The sequence below is a fragment of the Octopus sinensis genome, linkage group LG1, assembly GCF_006345805.1.
Source record: "Octopus sinensis linkage group LG1, ASM634580v1, whole genome shotgun sequence".
NCBI lineage: Eukaryota > Metazoa > Mollusca > Cephalopoda > Octopoda > Octopodidae > Octopus > Octopus sinensis.
This window is the reverse complement of record NC_042997.1, coordinates 159,839,410-159,858,882: the sequence shown is the minus strand read 5'-3', so window position 1 is coordinate 159,858,882 and position 19,473 is coordinate 159,839,410. Positions and strand designations below refer to the sequence as shown.

At 38.0% G+C, this 19,473-nt stretch overlaps 1 protein-coding gene across 1 annotated transcript in view; it reads right to left on the bottom strand.

Annotated features, from left to right (window-relative positions):
* Positions 1-2,089: 2,089 nt before the first annotated feature.
* The window catches only part of LOC118764601 (macrophage mannose receptor 1-like), a 27,646-nt gene continuing 10,262 nt past the window's right edge, over positions 2,090-19,473 (bottom strand). Inside the window, exons 4-5 of the mRNA XM_036505532.1 lie at positions 3,889-4,068; positions 2,090-2,322 (exon numbers count right to left, since the gene is read on the bottom strand). Of these exons, the coding sequence (XP_036361425.1) occupies positions 2,090-2,322; positions 3,889-4,068 (413 nt within the window). The remainder of the gene's footprint in view (positions 2,323-3,888; positions 4,069-19,473) is intronic.

Genomic DNA, 19,473 nt, shown 5'->3' with positions numbered 1-19,473 from the left:
TTTCTTACTTTGATACTTTTACCAATAAACCTCTTGTTAATATTCTTAAATAGAGTTATAAACCTTCTAGTTACTTAAGTCTATGAGGGTTGATTATAACATACCCATGATAATGTACAAATATTTGCATATATTTGCATGTGAGCACATAGTTAAATATGTGTATATATATCTTTGCATAACTTTTTTTCTATTTTTTGTTTCTGATTCTTAGCTTATAATTATATAGCATGATTTATCGCCCCAGAATTCCATAAGTAAATACCTAGAACAGTCTTTATAGAAACCACCTAATAAGTAAGTGATTACTAATAACAATTCAGATGCAATCTGGCTTTATCAAGTATATTGAAATAAAGGTTCACAATATATATGTATAAACACTCTAATAAAGTATAAAGATAATAAAATAAAATGGAGAAAAATAAATAGATGCTTGATTCATTTTATTTGTATCAAAATGGAAAAGTAATGCAAAGTAAAAGTGATACATATAAGAATAAAGATAAAAGAAAACGGATCAACAAAGCAACCAAAAAATATCCCCTACACATGTTTCAATCCGACAGCATGTTTGAATCATCAACATTCAAACGATTGTAGATGTAAGAAAGCATATATTGCCGGGTATCTCCAAGGAAACGTAAGTATATTTTCCGGGCTTGAATTACGTAATAACTAATTTCAGGACTGTATTTTGAAACTGGTTGATGTGTTGATCCGGTTTTTTTTATCCTTAATCTTATAAGTATCACTTTTTGCATTACGTTTCCATTGTGATACAAATAAGATGCACCAAGTATCTATAATATTTTTTCTTTTATCTATCTATCTATCTATCTATCTATCTATATCTATCTATCTATCTATCATCTATCTATCTATCTATATCTATCTATCTATCTATCTATCTATCTATCTATCTATCTATCTATCTATCTATCTATCTATCTAACTATCTATCTATCTATCTATCTATCTATCTATCTATCTATCTATCTATATATATATATATATATATATATATATATATATATATATATATATATATATATATATATATAATCGGTCGCTTGTTCATTAGTACCAATATGCAAACTCTGAAAGATATTTAAAAGAATTATGTTTTGCGTAGTCGCTGGATATGGCCGGCCAAAACGTTACAATTAGTTTCACGTGTATTACCGTTCTTAATATAAGTGACACATCAGATTTGCTGGTTTGAAGCAGGGAACCACTTTACTAACGGAACTAAAAATACAGTATGAGTCAGTCTGGATTGTAACAAAAAACCTGAAACGACATTCTTCGAAGGAAAATCTTGTGGGTGCTACGGATTCATTCCCCCTTGACCATTTCCACTTGTATTTTAATTGTGTCAGTTCATATACGGTTTTTCATCAGTTGTCAGCAAGCGGAGAATTCCATGCTTTCAATGCAAATCTTTCGACATAAGAGGACAAAATAAAAACATTTTTTGAATTTCAGAAGTCCCTAGGTGAGTATTCACAATTTTGAAAGTGAGATGCTCTTATGAGAAAATTACTAGCTCAAGAGATGGAATTCCTTGCCTACTGACTTGTGAACGGAAATCGTACATAAACCTACTCGTCCGGACACAGCTAAAACTGGTCAATGAGAAATAGCTCCACTTCACCAAGAAGGGTTTTTCCCCTCGAAGAATTTCGTTTAAGACTTTTTTTTTCAAACTTCTATCTCCATTAGTAAGGACGTTATGTGCCTCCATCTGGTTTATCGCTTGTGTTACTAATAGCAACAAGAGATGTGAAACCAATGGTAAATTTCTGACCAATCACAACCAAAGTTAACATTACATTTGTGTGTGCATGTGTGGGTTTGTGAGTGTGTGTTCGTGCGTTCGTGTGTGTGTACGTGCGCGCGTGTGTGTATATATGTATATATATATGTATGTATATATATATATCTAAATATTTATATATATACAGTGTGTGTGCGTGTATGAGTATGTGTGTGTGTGAATGTGTGTGTGAATGTGTGTGTGTGTGCGTGTGTGTGTGTGTGTGTGTTTGTGTGTGTGTGTGGAATTACGTTTCGTTCTGCCAAACATTTATTGAACAACTATCTCGCATATTTGCCACCCTATGTTCGAGTTGTGACAAGGAACGTCATTCCATCCGAAATCTTCGGTTGGCACAAGGCTAACACAGTGTTCATTTCCACCAGAGGGATTAGGATAAAACCAACGAGAATATGTTACTGCTTCTCCAGTTTGCCATACAAAGACGTTCTTGTTAAGATCTCTACTTGATCCAATATAATACTGACCTGAATGCGCCACAGCTGAAAACAAACGGAAAACAAAAAATTTGATTAATAATCAGCTTGTAGACATTCGTTATAATTCGATACATGTTTGAGCAAATATATTGTCTTGTAGTAGTAGTAGTAGTAGTAAGTAGTAGTAGTAGTAGTAGTAGTAGTAGTAGTAGTAGTAGTAGTAGTAGTATTAGCTGTTGTTGTTGTTGCTGGTGTGATTGTTGATATTTAGTTCAGATTACTCATGACATCCTGTCTTATTTGTGTTTACATGGTGTATACTTGACTATACACTGCATTTCGAGAAACAGTCGACTCCCATCTTCTGTAAGATGAACGCTCATTCAGTGTACATATTTTTCCTCACTGTGTCGCAGCACACTTAGAACCCACATATGACCTGCTTGTGTGCGCCGTAATTTTAGTGTACTGGAAAATTAGCGAAAAATTTTGAATTATGGCAAAGTAATCACATAACCTAACGTATATATTAATTTAAATTGATTTCTTGTTACGTACATCAGTAAACTAGATACTGAAATCTCTTCGTCGATTCTGGCGGCAAGAACATTTCAGCAACTGTGACGAAATATTTCAAAATACACTATGTTTTCATGTTCTTCGTATATAAAATGAAATTAACCGCAAATTATTGTCTAATGCTGGCTATATAGCAAGTAAATTATCTATTTCTTCTGTTTGCATATGAATTCAAAACTAAACAGACTGAACCTTTCAAGTTATTGGAATTTAAAAGGATGACTATTATGAATTCGTTGATTAATTTAATCGACTCTTGCATTCTCCTACAAGCATTGATGTTGTATTGATAAAAACCAAAATCAAAATTCAAAGGAGGATTATTTCGTTGAGACTGTATTTATATTGTCAATAATGTATCTGTAATAGGGAAACTCAATACTCTAACTCGACATGATACTACTGTCGTTATTAATACTGAAGAGGGTGTAGTCCGAAAGATGTTCCATAGAAAGAAAAGATTGATTCAAAAGAAAATTCATACGTTAAATTCTCTAAATATTTATAACAATACGTTTTATAATAAATATATTTTCTTAGTTTCAACTATCTATTCGAATTTTTACGTATAACAAACAGTACAAAATCTAAAATAAATCATTACTTAAGTTATTCTTAACTGGCAAAGTTATTTTCTTTTGTAAACTCATTGGCAGTAAATGACAATATAAATCTTTAAACAATAAATGAAATTAAATTATTACATTTGATAAATTCCCAAAAAGAGAAACACTCAGAACATAGTGTACAAATCAGAGAAACATTAGCAGGAAAACGGAATTTTGTTTGCAAAATGGGAGGAAATTGCAATTTTGAGTGACATTAAATCTGTTATAGTTTATAATATGAGGTATATCATGTGTACCTTTGTATATATATGTATATATATATATGTGTGTGTGTGTGTGTGTGTGTGTGTGTGCGCGCGCGTGTGTGTGTGTGTGTGCGTGTGTGTGTGTGAGAGAGAGAGAGACAGACAGACAGACAGTCAGACAGAATGAGAGAGAGAACGTGTTGTATGTATGTATTAAATAGTAAAATGTTGCTCACCCCATGATAATATTGTTTTTAGATAGTTCATGACTTCCTCATTTTTAATGTGAATAAGTCGTCCTCGATCCTTATTGCAATTGTCTGCAGCCTTATTCCATGAAGTTATCGTGGAGCCTATTTGATAACACAATCTCAATTCTGGTTGGTAAGTATAGCCGGCTGACGTCGGACATTCGGCTTTAGGAAGACAAGAGAAATATATTTCATGTGTTAGATCATTTTGAAAAGTAATGACCTATGTTAATTTCAGGGCGCTACTAACTATTATCTGACTGTTTCTCCTTCCCATTGCACCCCAAATGAGCCTAATTTACAACTGCACACTGACAAGTAGAATTGGTAGACATTTCCTTACCAATTTCGTTTTGGAATACACAACATATCTCTTTCTAGAGTTTCCTTTTCTTCAGCACTCTCTTAATCTCCTGTCAATATAGTTACCAGCACTGACAGTTGCTTTATTCATCAAAATATAACAAGATGGTATTCCAACCCCCAACATTAGAATTGTATGTTTAAGAGCTGGGGCTAAACTCATCTAATTTGGTACTGCTTACTTCTTTATGAACGTGCATAGAAACAGACTACTGCATCATTAAAGCTTAGCAAAACAAACCTTTTAACTTAGGAAAATTCTGACTGTTGCTCTTATCTCAAGCATCCCTAATTTTATTGTAAAATAGTCCCTTCTTTATTTCCATGAAATTTTTCCGTCACTCAGTGATTCCTAAGGATCACATTTATAAGAGACCTTATTTCGCACATGACACACCAATTTCGTTATAAACCATATTGTAGATTTGATGTCTTGTATAATTTCTAACTATAGCTGATTGTGAAAATTCCAGTAAAGAGATGGTCATTTAAAAACTTCAGCCTTCCAATAATCACATTGATTGAGAGATTCTTAACAAATCGTTCGTCGTTGCATACAAGACGACTGGATTTTAAGGAATCTTTAACTGTCGACTGAAGTGTTTCAAAAGGGTTAATTCATCTCCATTCTTAGCCCTTCTAACTGCAATAGCAATGTCATCTAAGTCACTTAGATCCAATAACTCAAATGCAGATAAAACTATTTTGAATTCCACCCTTCTTTTAAATATATATGCAAAATATATTCCGCTAGTTATTATAGCTCACGAAGTGTTGTAACAACAGTATCTCTATTTAATCATTCGAATTGCTAGATATAACAGCTATATTTCCCACAAATCACACTATATATTATTATAAACAATGGGGGGTAATTTCATAACAGCTGGTCTGATAACAGTGAAGTTTCAAAACCTAAGGAGCAAAAGTGGGAGGGTATAAGGTAGAAGATGTAAGATCTGCTCTCGAGAAGTCAAACAAATGGCAGTCTCCAGGAAAGGATAAACTTCCTAACTTCAGAATAAATAACTTCCCAGAGAGTCATGAACTACTAACAGAACTTTACAACGACGCTTAGCAACAACCTAGTATGATTCCCTCTTGGTTAGTTAATGGACCAAACAAATGGACCAAAATATTAGAGATACATAACCTGCTTAACAACAATTTATAAAACGCTAACATCTGTCCTGACTAAATATACCTATAGTCTTTTAATATAAAGTGGCATATTCCCTAATGAGCAAAAAGGATGTAAACGTGGATGCTATGGTTGTAAAAACCAGCTACTCATCAATAAGATGATCTTAGAAGATTGTCACAATTGGCACAAAACTTGTCAATAGCCTAGATTGACTATAAAAAAGCTTTTGATAGACTACCACATAACTGGATTAGGAAATTTTTAAACATATTTTTGTGCTCGAGGGACCTAACGCGCTTTTGATACTTTGCTATGCCAGTAACTTTAGTACATACCTTGTACTTGATAGTTTCTATGGTGGTATCGATGTCAAATATCGTTTTCATATATATGAAAACTATATTTGACATCAATACCACCATATAGGTCTAACATAGAATGTTTGGAAAACCTTAAGTTTGACAAAACTACCAAACCTACAGAAACCGGAAAATTAAAGAAGAAATATAATATGAAAATCATACTTGACATTGATGCCACCATAGAAACCATCAAGCAAAAGGTGTGTGCTAAAGATGCCCGCAGAGCAAGGTATGAAAAGCGCGTTAGATTCTTTAAGGACAATCATATGTTAAAAAATACCCCCAAATCTTTTTACAGGAAGACAGGGGGAAATACCAGTTATAGTAAAGTCTCACAAATCAAAAGAAGTGCAGAAATTATGGAATGATATTTGGGCAGAAGAAAAAAGCACAGAATGAAAAACACCCTGTATAATATCTACAGACTTAGACTCCTTAGAAGAGCAAAAGTGGGAGGGTATCAAGGTAGAAGATGTAAGATCTCTCAGGAAGTCAAGCAAATGGCAGTCTCCAAGAAAGAATAAAATTCCTAACTTCTGGTTGAATGCCTTCCCAGAGAGCCCTGAACTGCCAACAAAACTTTACAACGACGTTTTGCAACAACATAGTATGATTCCCTCTTGGTATTACATTCCTACTTCCAAAATATGAGGTGAAGGAGTGTTTGTGTGGTAAGTAGCTTGCTTACCAACCACATGGCTTCGGGTTCAGTACCACTGCGTGGCACTTTCGGCAAGTGTCTTCTACTATAGCCTCGGGCCGATCAATACATTGTGAATGGATTTAGTAGACAGAAACTGAAAGAATCCCGTCATATATATATATATATATATATATATATATATATATATATATATATATATATGTATGTATGTATGTATGTATGTATGTATGCGTATATGTTTGTGTGTCTGTGTTTGTCCCCCCAACATCACTTGACAACCGATGCTGGTGTGTTTACGTCCCGTACCTTAGCGGTTCGGTAAAAGAGATCGATAGAATAAGTACTTGGCTTAAAAAAGAATAAGCCCTGGGGTCGATTTGCTCGACCAAAGGTGGTACTCCAGCATGGCCACCATCAAAATGACTGAAACAAGTAAAAGAGTAAAGAGAGTGTAAACAAATAAACCCAAATATTATACATCCATAACCTGCTTAACAACAATGTCTAAAATACTAACATCCGATTTGACTGAATATACCTATAGATTTTTAATAGAAAATGGCATATTGCATAATGAGCAGAAAGGATGTGCGTGGGTCCTATGGTTGTAAAGATCAGCGAATCGCCAATAAGATGATCTTGGAAAATTGTAACTAACGACACAAAACATTCTCGATAGCCTGGGCAGACATTAAAAAAGATTTTGATTGTCTACCGCGTAGGTGGATTAAGGAATGTCTGGAAATGTATAAATTAGCACCTACTCTGATAAACCTCTTGTTTGTAAGTATGAGATCATGGTGAACCACACTGATTTTGAACAGTGACAATGAATCTCTTAATGCTGGCGATATAAGAATTTCATGTGGCATTTTCTAGAGTGACTCACTATCACCACTCCTCTTTTCTCTAGCCTTTTCTCTTAATGCCTCTCTCGAAATTGCGCGATGATGTACAATACGGCTATAAAATGTTTGATAAAATTATGCTTAGAAAATTATATTTAGAAAATTATAAATCATCTCATTTACATGGACGATATAGAGCTCATTGCAAGAAAAGGAAATGACCACAACTAGAGGTCTTACTAGCGATTGTTAAACAATTCAGTTCAGTGATGACATCAGAATGCAATTTGTCTTCGAGAAATGTGCAAAAGCTACCTTTATCAAAGCAAAATTGACAGAAACATCCAAAGTTAATCTTGACCAGCTGAATATCATAAAGGAGTTAGAAGCGGCGTAGAGCTACAAATACCAGTTTCAATATTAATAACTGGTCAATTACTGAAATATGTAAACTTGAAAGAAAACACGAAAATTCTTAACATTGTATAGAATGCACCACACAAAGGCAGATATAGAAGGAATTTACCTGTCAATAAAAGAGGATGGCCGTGGACTCATATAACTGGAATTAATAATGAATATTGCCACAATTGGCCTAGACAACTACTTGAAAAACTCTGAGGACTGGATGTTAAAACTTGTCTCAAAGTATGAAGTAAGTAAGCATCATACTCAGTAACAAAACAGGTGAAGTAATATCTAAGTGATTTCCAAATACAACAAATTCCAGAATTAGATGTACTAGAAACACGCACAGAAAAAGCTAAGCGTATGAAAACCCGTACTAAACTGCTGCCCTAGATATTCTTACTGATAAATAGCAAGAAAAACCTCTTAATGGCAAATACCCAAAGAGAGCTATTAGTGCCGATGTTGACAAAGCCCTTGCCCATCAATGGTTAGTGTTTTTGTGCTTAAAACCAGAAACGGAAGAGTTTATGATAGCGGCCCAACATCAATGCCTACCTACAAGAAAATACCAGGCCAACATGTTAAAGAACGGCAGTAGCTCAACATGTCGTGTATGTCAGCAAAAAATGTAACAGTTGACCATGTTGTCTCCATGTGCAGTCTTCCTGCGCCTACAGCGTATCTCAACAGATATGAGAGAGCAGCACAATATATTCACTGGGTAATTTGCAAAAACCTGGACCTACCCCATGATAAAATAACTGGTGGGACGACAAACCACCTCCAGTGCTTGAAAATGATCACATCTCACTTCTCTTGAACTTCACCGTTCAAGGCCAGACATTATATTGAAAGACTTCTGGCAAAAATCAAGCTTCCTCATTGATATGACTGTCCCAATTGACATAATTGTATCTGTCAAGATCTACAACAAATTGTGCAATACCTGTTGTCATAGGTGCCCTAAGAATGATAGTAAAAGGGGCTGAGTCTTACCTAGCTCAGATACCAAAATGGCAGAAATTCAAAGGGTAATGCTCATGGGATCTGCCCATATCGTACGTAAAATCAATCTCAAACTTTAAAACAGACTCATAACTGTCATATGTTTTTTTACAACATTCTCAATTACAATATTATATGACACCCTAGGCATGACACCAACATGAACTCGTAACTTGTTATCTCTTGAGGTCTCTGGGTGAGACTTGGAGACAACTTTCACAAATAGTAGGACATGAAGTATGAAATTTGTAATAAGGTATGTTGTAACTTTTGACAGCTGATCATTTTGCGCCATTATTATATTTTTACAACCTTTATTTTTTGTAAGAAAGCTGACACATCTATTCCTTTATTCTAATTCATTTTGCGCTTTATAAAGTATTTATAAATCGTTTTTTGCTATCTTTGTTTAGAGATGGATAAGTCGGAAATTCGTAGTTTTGAAATACGAATTTTTCTTGGAAATACAGCATCACAGACGGCTCGGAATATTAATGGAGTATTTCATTCTAATGTTATTACACAGCAGACAGTAACAAATTGGTTTGCAAAATTTCATTCTCACAAATGAGCAACGTGGTCGACCAGAAACGATGGTGGATAATGACGAACTGAAAGCCAGATCCTTCTCAAAGTGCCCGCAAATTATCGTTGTTGTTTGGTGTTAGCAAGCAAACACTATTGAGTCAGCTATTTCAAATCGGTAAAGTGAGAAAGATGGATAAGTGGGTTCCGCATGAACTCAATGAAAATCTGAAACAGCAACGTTTGGAAGCCTACATTATGTTACTTGCTCGTTAGAAAAATGAATAATTTTTGAATCGAACTGTAACATGTGATGGGAAATGGATCCAATAGAACAGCCGTAAAGATTCAGTACAATGGTTGAACAAAGACGAGCCACCAAAACAGACTCCAAAAAGTAAAATCCATCAAGCTAATGGTGTGTGTTTGGTGGTCTGGCGCAGATGTCATTTATTATGATATTATTAAACCTGGCTTATCAATCACAGCCAAACTATACTGCAGCCAACTGGACCAAATGATGCAGAAACTTATAAAAAACAGCATAAATTAGTCAACAGATCCACTTCTGTTTTATTGCAGGACAACGCCAGACCACACATCACAAAAATGACATTGCCGAAACTACTGGATTTGGAGTTGGAAGGTCTCCATCATCCTCCATACTCATCTGATGTTGCCCCCACTGACTACCACTTCTTCCAGAATTTGATTAACTTTTTGATAGGAAAAAAAAATAATTCCCACGATGCTGTAAAACAGGTCTTCCAAGATTTTATTGACTCTAGATTTCCAGGCTGTTCGCAAAAACAGAGCCTGAAAGAGAGAGGCTGGTTGAGACTGCAGATGTTCAGCAAGGATATAGGGATGACATTCAGCATCTCGAAGTTTGCAGTGCTCACTTAGAAACGAGAGAAAAGAGAGATTGTAGGGGCATAGGATTGCCCAAAGGAGAGAGAATTGAATACCCAATTGATGATGGGTTCAAGTACCTTGGGATCCTGGTGCTGGACAATATCTTGCACAGAGAAATAAAAGACAAAATCATCACTACATATTCGAAGCACCCCAAACTTCTTTTGAAATCAAAACTCAGCCCAAGGAAACTTGTGACTGCCATTGACATATGGGCAATTGCTGTAGTCCGCTAAAGTGCTACCATCCTGAGATAGACACAAGCGGAGATTCACAAACTCGATCACACTCCCCGAAAACAATGATAATGCATGGTGTCCTCCAACCTAAAGCGAATATACAGAGGCTGTACGCGAAGAGGTGTAAAAGTAAATGTGGGATGAGTGCACCAAAGTGAAAATAAGTACCATGGCAGAAATACTTTGTAAATAAAAACAAGACTTGCTACACTATGCTGCTAATGCAGAAGGATTTACCAAAAATGGGCTTAAGAGCGCTCATGAATTCCAATCACGAACGGCCAACGATAGAGAAAAGGAACCCTATACCGCATGGAATTACAGTTCCACTATCGAACTAACTACTTAAAAGACCAAGAAGCATCATGGAGGTGGCTCAGCAAGAGTGACCTAAAAAAGAAACTGAAAGCCCAATTATAGCTACCCAGGATCAGGCATTGAATATCAACTCAGTGAAAATTGATATAGATCACACAAGTGCAATGGACATCTGCAGAATGTGCGGGAAGAGGGTCGAAAGCGTGACTCACATAGTTAGTGCTTGTGAAAATCTTGTTCAGAAACAGTACAAGCACAGACACGACAAGGAACATCAAAACCGCCATTGGCTGCTATGCCGGAAGTGTGGATACGAGGTAATAGGTGCATACACCGGAAAAAGTAATGGACGAATAAGGGAAGGCAAAAATCCTCTGGAACATTGATTTCCAGACAAGCAAGATTTTAGAGCACCGAGGTCCCGGAATAGTAACCTTTAAGAGGGACAAACAAGAGGGCCTATTAATCAACGTGACATGCTATCATGAAAGAGAAACGATTGATAAATATTGAGACCTAAGAATTGAGTTCGCAAAGGTATGGCAGTTACGAGAGTCAAACATAGAGGTTGTCCCTGTTGTCATTAAAGCACTGGGTTCAATACTGCCCAAGTTGAAGAAGCATGTAGAAACATCAGAAATACCCTACGATCTAGGTGTATTGCAAAAATCGGCATTACTTAGAACTGCACGAATATTGCGTAAAGTGATATTTGTCTGAGGTCCTTGTGACTTGACAGTCAGTACAAAACCCCGGTAGACACAATATCTCCAATGAACAACATCAGGATACTGGATACTGTGCGACGTCTTAAATAATAATAATAATCATGATGATGATGATGATGATAATAATAATAATAATAATAATAATAATAATAATAATAATAATAATAATAATAATAATAATAAAAGCGCATGAAAAATTAGCTAGCAGATGGGAACAGAAACCTCTGCACGGCAAGTATGTGGCTCGTAGCAAACAAGCTGATGTTGACCAGAAACACACGCACCAATGATTATTCCAAGAATAACAATCGGGAAGTGCGTACTTTAAACTTGTTACACAAAAAGTACGAAAAACTACAAGTGCAAAACAATTTGACAGCAGAAATGAACGGACGCGTTACCCTACGAAAATGATGACCGTCAAAATAAAGGGCCGGACGTTGTTCCTCATGTACCGCAAATAAAATCAAAAAGGCATAAATGGACACGTGATGAATATATTTCAAACGAAAACACAACACATACATATAAAATATGGAAGAAGAATGACCTAAATAAAGACTTGGATACAGTAATGAACCCTAATAAACTAGCTAACATACGAAGATATATTCTCAGCGCAAAAAAATATCAGAAATAGAAATAGAACATTTAAAAGGAAAAATACATCAGAAAAATATAGTTAGAAGCCACACAACAATGCCAAATAATATAAATACTGAGATAGTAAAAGTCGAAGACAAACGTAACAAAAGCGAAGTAAACAAAAACAACAAACCCAGACCGCAGAGATGTATAATAACGTACAAAAAGCACCAAACCAGAACACCATAGAGAAATATATGAATGAGAAGGAAAGCGAAACAAATCTAAAACCTGGAAACAACGAAGGGGAACCCAATGATTATGATACTATAAAAATGATACTATTAAAACAACAAACTTAGCACCTGAGCAAATCTGGACCCCATAACAAATGAAGAGGTCACCCAGGCACTGCAAACACTAAGCAACTGGAAGGCACCTGGGCACCACAAGATCCCCAAATTCTGGTTAAAATATCTGACAAGAATACACAAAAAGCTGGCTGAAAACTTTAACGACATACTGGCAGAGCCAGAGACAATGTCTAAATGGCTCACAAAGGGAAAACCATCCTAATTCCCAAATCCAATGAAACGGCAAAACCACAAAACTACAGACCTATAACTTGTCTCCCTACAATGTACAAAGCCTTTACTGCAGTAATATCGCAAAGATTGAACAAGCATCTGGACGAAAACAACCTGTTTCCAGAAGAGAAGAAGGGATGCTGCAATGGCTCATATGGCTGTAAAGATCAACTAATGATCAATAGAGAGATAACTGAAGACAGCCACAGAAAGAAGAAAGGCCTCAGTATGGCATGGATCGACTGCCAAAAGGCTTTTGATAGCATTCCACGCAAGTGGATCCTTGAAACAATAACCATTAACAAGGTAGCACCAATAATTACAAAATACATGAGACACACTATGAATAAATGACAGACAGTGCTACAGCTCCAAACAAAAGAGGAACTCGTGAAAACCAAAGCCATCCCCATCTCCTTTTCTGCTTGGCACTGACACCTCTATCTGATATGCTAAATAGAACTGGATGCGGATACAAATGTTACGGCAAAACAAACAACCACCTTTTATATATGGATGGCCTAAAACAATACGCTGCAAATGACAAACAGCTGGAAATACTACTACAGACAGAACATGGACTTACCAAAGAAATAGATATGAAATTTGGATTAGAAAAATGCGCCAAAGCAACTCTGAAACTAGTTAAGAGTAGCAACATCACACTAGATAAAACCAATGAAATAAGAGAATTAGACCAAAGCGAAACATACAAATATTTAGGAATCCATGAACTAGATATGATACAACACACAAAAATGAAAGAGAAAATAAAGCAGAATACTATTGACGAGTTATATCAATACTAAAAACAGAGCTCAATGATAAAAACAAGATAATAAGCATTAACACTTTAGCTACAAGATACAGCTACAATATCCTTAACTGGACACTAAATGAACTAACCAAAATAGACAGGAAAACGAAAAAAAAAAAATGACAGGATCTAGGATGCATCATCGAAAATCTGACATAGAAATGCTATATATACAACGTATAGAAGGTGGTAGAGGCCTATACTGTTATAAAATAACCACTATAGGACTACAAAAATATCCACTTCAGAAGAGAGGAAAACTGATACAAATAGCGGCAAAACACGAACAAAACAAAATACTGTTCTCAGTATTTAAGGAAGCTGACAAATACAAACAAGAAATCATACTACCTAACAAATATGAAGAAGAAGAAACAATAGCTATAAAACAAATGAAATACAAACTAAAACTAGAACAGCAACGAACCATGGTAAACGATGGCAAGAAAAGCCCCTTCATGGCAAATACTGGAGTAAACTTAATGCAAAAGAAATAGACAAAGAAAAATCCCAGCATTTGCTGAGAAGCTCAGGACTCAAGGCAGAAACGGAAGGATTTTTAATTGCAGCACAAGACCAAAGCCTCCCCACCAGAAATTACCTAAAACATATAATGAAATGAAACATAACAAGTAACTGCAGAATATGTGGAGATAGACAAGAAAAAATAAATCATATTTCTGGCTGTATAAATACAACGTATAGAAGGTTGTAGAGCCCAGAAGGAATATATTCACAGACACGACAGAGTTTGGACTCACATACACTGGAAGCTATGCCAACACTATGGAATAATAACAGAAAAAAGATGGTATAGGCACACACCAGAAAAGGTCACAGAAAACGAGAAAGCAACCATACTCTGGGATATGCCAATACACACAGATAGAGAAATTAAGGACAATAGACCAGACATATTTGTCAGAGATCAGGAAGAAAAAATGCTTTCTAATTAATGTATCAATACCAGCACAACGTGTCTCCAAAAAAAAAATGGAGAAACTTTCAAAATACAAAGACCTTGAAATAGAGGTAACTCGAATGTGGCATCTAAAAACAGAAACAATTCCTATCATAGTAGGCGCATTAGGTAAAATAAAAAATATTCAGACAAATACATAACAAAAAACCCAGGACTTGCAAATATATATAACATACTGGGCACTGCACATATCCTACGCAGAACACTTTCAATACAGTAACCATCAGAGCATCACAACAAATCACAGCACATACCCAAGGTACACAGAGCTGCGATCGGTCGTAAAGTGAAAGCACGCTATAAAAATAAAACCACTGAATAATAATAATAATAGACCAGACAGAATTTTCATAAGGGATTGTTGAGCGCGAGAGTGTCGGTGGAGGGACGGCGGCGGCCTAGATGTTACAAATGTGGTGAGAAAGATCACGTCGCTCCGAGTGCGAGAAAGTAAAAAAGCTGACGCAGAAGAAGTGGTCCCTCCCCAACTGGAAAAAAATGCGAAAGAAGAAAAAATCAAATCGACGGAAGAAACAAATAAAACCAAAAAAAGTTAAGAAAAAGAGAAACCAAAAGAAACAGAAAAAGAGAAAGAAACAACAGAACAAATGGAGTATGCAGTAGTAACTCATAAAAGGAAAAAATCCCTTGGCTCTGACTCCCCACCTTACACTGCTAAAATTATTTTAGTACCAATGGCTACACCAGATGGAAAAGATACAGGAGGAGGGGAAGACGAAAGTCGTGAAGCCCCTCCTCAAATCTAAAAGAAAAACAAGGTAAACAACAATAATTTTTATCACGATGATTAAGTTAGGGTGTATAAATGTGCGTGGCCTGGGTTCGAAATGGAAGCATACAAGCTTCCTAGACGACCTCAGGTCACGGAAGATAGATATATGTGTAGTGACTGAGTCCAAGCTGAACGGGCCACAGGCGTTCTCTCCTCTTCAGAATGCCTACGAAAAGTTTATTTCTCCGAGTCAAGGAAGGAGTAGGGACGTTGTGGTGCTGGTCAAAAAAAGCTTGGACGTACAGGTAAGTACAGTCTTTCTAGACCCAGAAGGTAGGCTGGTCGTTCTAGATGTGGCACATGTGAGTAAGCAGTCCTTCAGGTTGGTGGCAGTCTATGCTCCAAAAGAGGATAGTCAAACGGTCTTTATTAAGGACTTTGAGAATTTCCTAATGACGTCGAAAACTTTAGTTTTAACAGGAGACTTCAACACTATTCTCAACGTGGATAGTGTAGGCTCGAATAATAGAAAAGGAATCCCTGGCCTAAAAAGGCTACTAGCGAGGTATAAACTAGTAGAGCGCTACAGACTGGATGAACCGCTCGTTTCACAGTGGACGTGGTCTAATAACGATGGTTCACCCAGGTCTTACTTAGATAGGGTTATAATAAAAGATATTGACAGAGATATAGGTAGTTGTCCACATTTTCACTGTGACTCTTACACGGATCACACAATTGTGACGTGTGAGGTGCAGTTAGCTAAGTGTCATAGACAGGGACCCGGGGACTGGAAGTAGAACAAGTCTATTTTGACTAGTAAAGTCTTCCGTACCAGAGTTAAGGAGTTAGTACAGAGGGCATTATGCGGAGCTGTCGTAAACAACATATGGTGATGCGCCCTCAAACGAGCCATTCGTTTAGAGTCACTTAGATTTAGTAAAGAGCTAAATTTAGAGGGAACTAGATTAGAAGGGCAGTTAACTAAGGAATTAGAGGAGGCCATAGCATCAGGCTCTGCATCCAGAGTGTTGGCGGCGAAAACGGTATTATTCCGGCACCCCCAAGCCAAACATGAAGGGTGTAGAGTCAGGGCTAAGTTACGCGCGGTGGGCAGAGAAGGCATTGACGTTGCTGGATTGGCCCGTCGTGTGGAGAGTCGGAGAGGCAGAGAAGCCGTTGTACAGTCTTTAATTGACGAACAGGGTAGCTTGATCGAAGGACAAGAGGAGATGCAGAAGGCCTTTCATCAACATTTCGCCCGATTGTTTGGGACGAGCGAGGCGTTGGACCATGGAGAGCCCTTAAGGGAATTCCTGGCCGACAGACCGCGACTCTCGGCGAGTGAGCCGAGGTGCTGTGAAGGGTCTATCACGGCTGCGGAGGTCGAAGAGGTGCTGGCCGAATGTGCTTGGGACAAGTCGCCAGGGCTGGATGGTCTGCCCTACGAGTTTTACAGTAGTATGCCGGACTTGTTCGGACACATGCTGGCTTGCGTGTACACGAGCTGGCAGCAGAATGGGAGAAATCCCAGTTCTGTGAGTCGGGGAGTGGTAACACTGGTCAGAAAAGACCCTAAATGTAGAGTTAAAGATTTTGGCCAAGGTGCTAGCAAAAAGGTTGACGGTTGTCGCGGAGAAACTTGTCGGGAAGGCGCAAACATTTGCCATGCCTGGTAGGTCGATCCAGAAGAATCTTCATCTCTTATGTTACACCTTAGACAGGGTGGGTAAAGTTTCCGGTAAAGGTGGGGCGCTGGTCCATTTAGACCAGAGTAAAGCCTTCGATAGGGTTTACCATCGGTGTCTGGCGGTAGTCCTTGGGGCGGCTGGGCTGGGCCCAGTATTCCGCCGTTGGATCAAGGCCATTTACGACGGCATCAAACCCACAGTTCAGTTGAACGCTTTCCTGTCGGAACCGTTCGAAATCAAGCGTTCAGTTCGTCAAAGGTGCCCTTTGTCTCCGCTTCGGTATGTACTGACTCTCGAGCCATTGCTGCGGAAGTTGGAGAAGTTGGGAAGCACCACTAATGAAATCGGATGTGGTAAGAGTGTCTCTGCATAGGCGGATGACGTCACCATCACCGCATCTAAGATGACTCAGCTACCTCGTGTAGCGGAGGCAATCAGAAAATACGAGACGGTGGCAGGGGCAAAAGTTAACGGCTCGGTACCTGGAGCAGCAAGCCGATGACGTCCAGTGTCGTGGGGCACTGGACGGATGGTCCTGTTAAGTTGCTTGGAGTCTGATTTGGTCCAGGCTCCCAGACGTAAAAGATTTAGAGTGAGGTGACGAACAAGAGAGAAGCGCTAATCCGGACCTGGTCCAGACAGCGCTGTCCTTGAAAGGAGGGCGGAGGTGGTACAGACGTTTATTGCGTCTGTTACCGCCTGACCGTCGTTCCTTGCCCCGATTTGTGGCTAAACAAGCTGGTTCGAGCTCTCCTCCGCTTTTTATGGAGGGGAAAGCCGCTTGTGAGGCGCTCCGTGTGCTGTCAAAGAGTGGCCTAGGGATGCCGTGGCTGCTGATGTGCAAACATGCACTGAGACTAAGGCATCTCTGGCTTCACCTGGATGGTAGTCAGGTGTGGAATTCGCTCGCAGGGGAATTCTTTCCACGACCAGCCTCCCTGGAGGAATTTAAACCTGGTTTGATTAAAAGACAAAACACGACTGAATGGCAAAAGGAATGTCGGCAGGCGCTTGCACTAATCTTCAAGGCGGGTAAGGCCGGCAGCGAAAATACCACCTCTGCATTTTACAAAGGGTTGGTAGAGTTTAAAAGTGACGACGTTCTAGGAGAGACTCTGGGACTCGATAAGGACCAGCTATCCAACCGGTTTCGGAACACTTTCGGGGTAGGGTATTTGGACAATTACCAAAGATTCCTGACCTGGCAGTGTTTCAGGAACGCGTCACCTGTTTGCGAGAAATTGTCTAGGCACGGGATTTCAGTGCCACCCGAATGTCCAAGATGCGGGCAGGATAAGGAATCTATCCTGCACGCTCTTGTACAATGCACCCAGCTTTCGGAGATGACAATTTACGTAGAACACGTGTTGTCACATTTAGGAAGAGTACAGCTATCAGCTGAGTTTGTTATTAAGAATGTACCGCCCACCGGATTATCTAAGGAAGGTGAGGCTTGTTTTCTATGTACAGTCGCAGTTATGAAAGAGTGTGCATGGAGAACTAGAATGCAAGGTTTGACGTCAGGACCTTCATCTCCGGCTCTGGAATCCTATATTACTACAGGTACCACCTGAAAAGCAAGATAGGGCTGGAGAGAAGGCACCTTTCAAAAAGAGCATATGAAGAAAGATAGAAAGATGTGGTAAGGAAGTTGGGAGTGAGTGCTCCTACTTAACTCATCCATGGTAAAAAGAAAAGGTGTAGCCGTTGGAACTTTAAAAAAAAATTGGAACTTAAAAAAGCTAAAAAGAAGGAACATCAAAATTTAAAAAAAACCTATTATATAAGTCATTTTTATTTATTTTCATTAAAAAATCGCTAAATAACCCTTTTAAATGTTTGTAGTGTCCTCTGTTGTTCCTTCTATGTTTGATTGTTTTTATCGTAATAAAGAGAATTGCTGGGTTCGGCTACACCACATTGATAAAAGGCAAACACCTCGAAACTATTCTGTGGATGAAGCTGCAAGGAGAAGCTGCTGACTTCCCCTGTTCGAAGGTTTTAATGGACACAGGTTTGTGTCACATAGCTAGCTAGAGGCGATGACCTCTTGGAGCTAATCAACGGCAGCATTCGTCCAATTTTTCTGGACTGCCATATTAGCTTGGCGATAACTATTAATATACATTACAGTTGCCCTAGTCTCCTTTAGAGAGAATTAGAAATAATAATATCTCTATCAATAATTTTCTTATATTCTTCTTCGGTCTGAAGGCTACAATAGGTGGCTGAGGAAATATCTGTTTGAAACAAGGATATTTTTTCGCCACATGCTGGTAATTTTCATGCAACTCTTTTGAAATGCCAGCGAAATTTCGGTGCCAGTTAATCACTGAATGAATTCTGCCATCTATTGATTGTGTTTGCTAAAATTATGCGTGAAGGTTTGACTCTCTTTGCTAATCTCAGATAATTCATTTGCTATTTCCTTTAATCGTGATTCACTGTAACCACGTTTGGCATAATGATATACAAAAGTATTTGCATGTTTCCAGTAATCCCCTATGTCAGTACAAATCCGTTTTATCCTCAAAAATTGGTATTTCGGATTTGACCGATTAATATGATGTGGACGATTGGAGCGGCGGTGGATATATGTAGAGATTCTCATTTGATGTACGCGGCAGAATGCACGAAAAACAACTTGATTTAT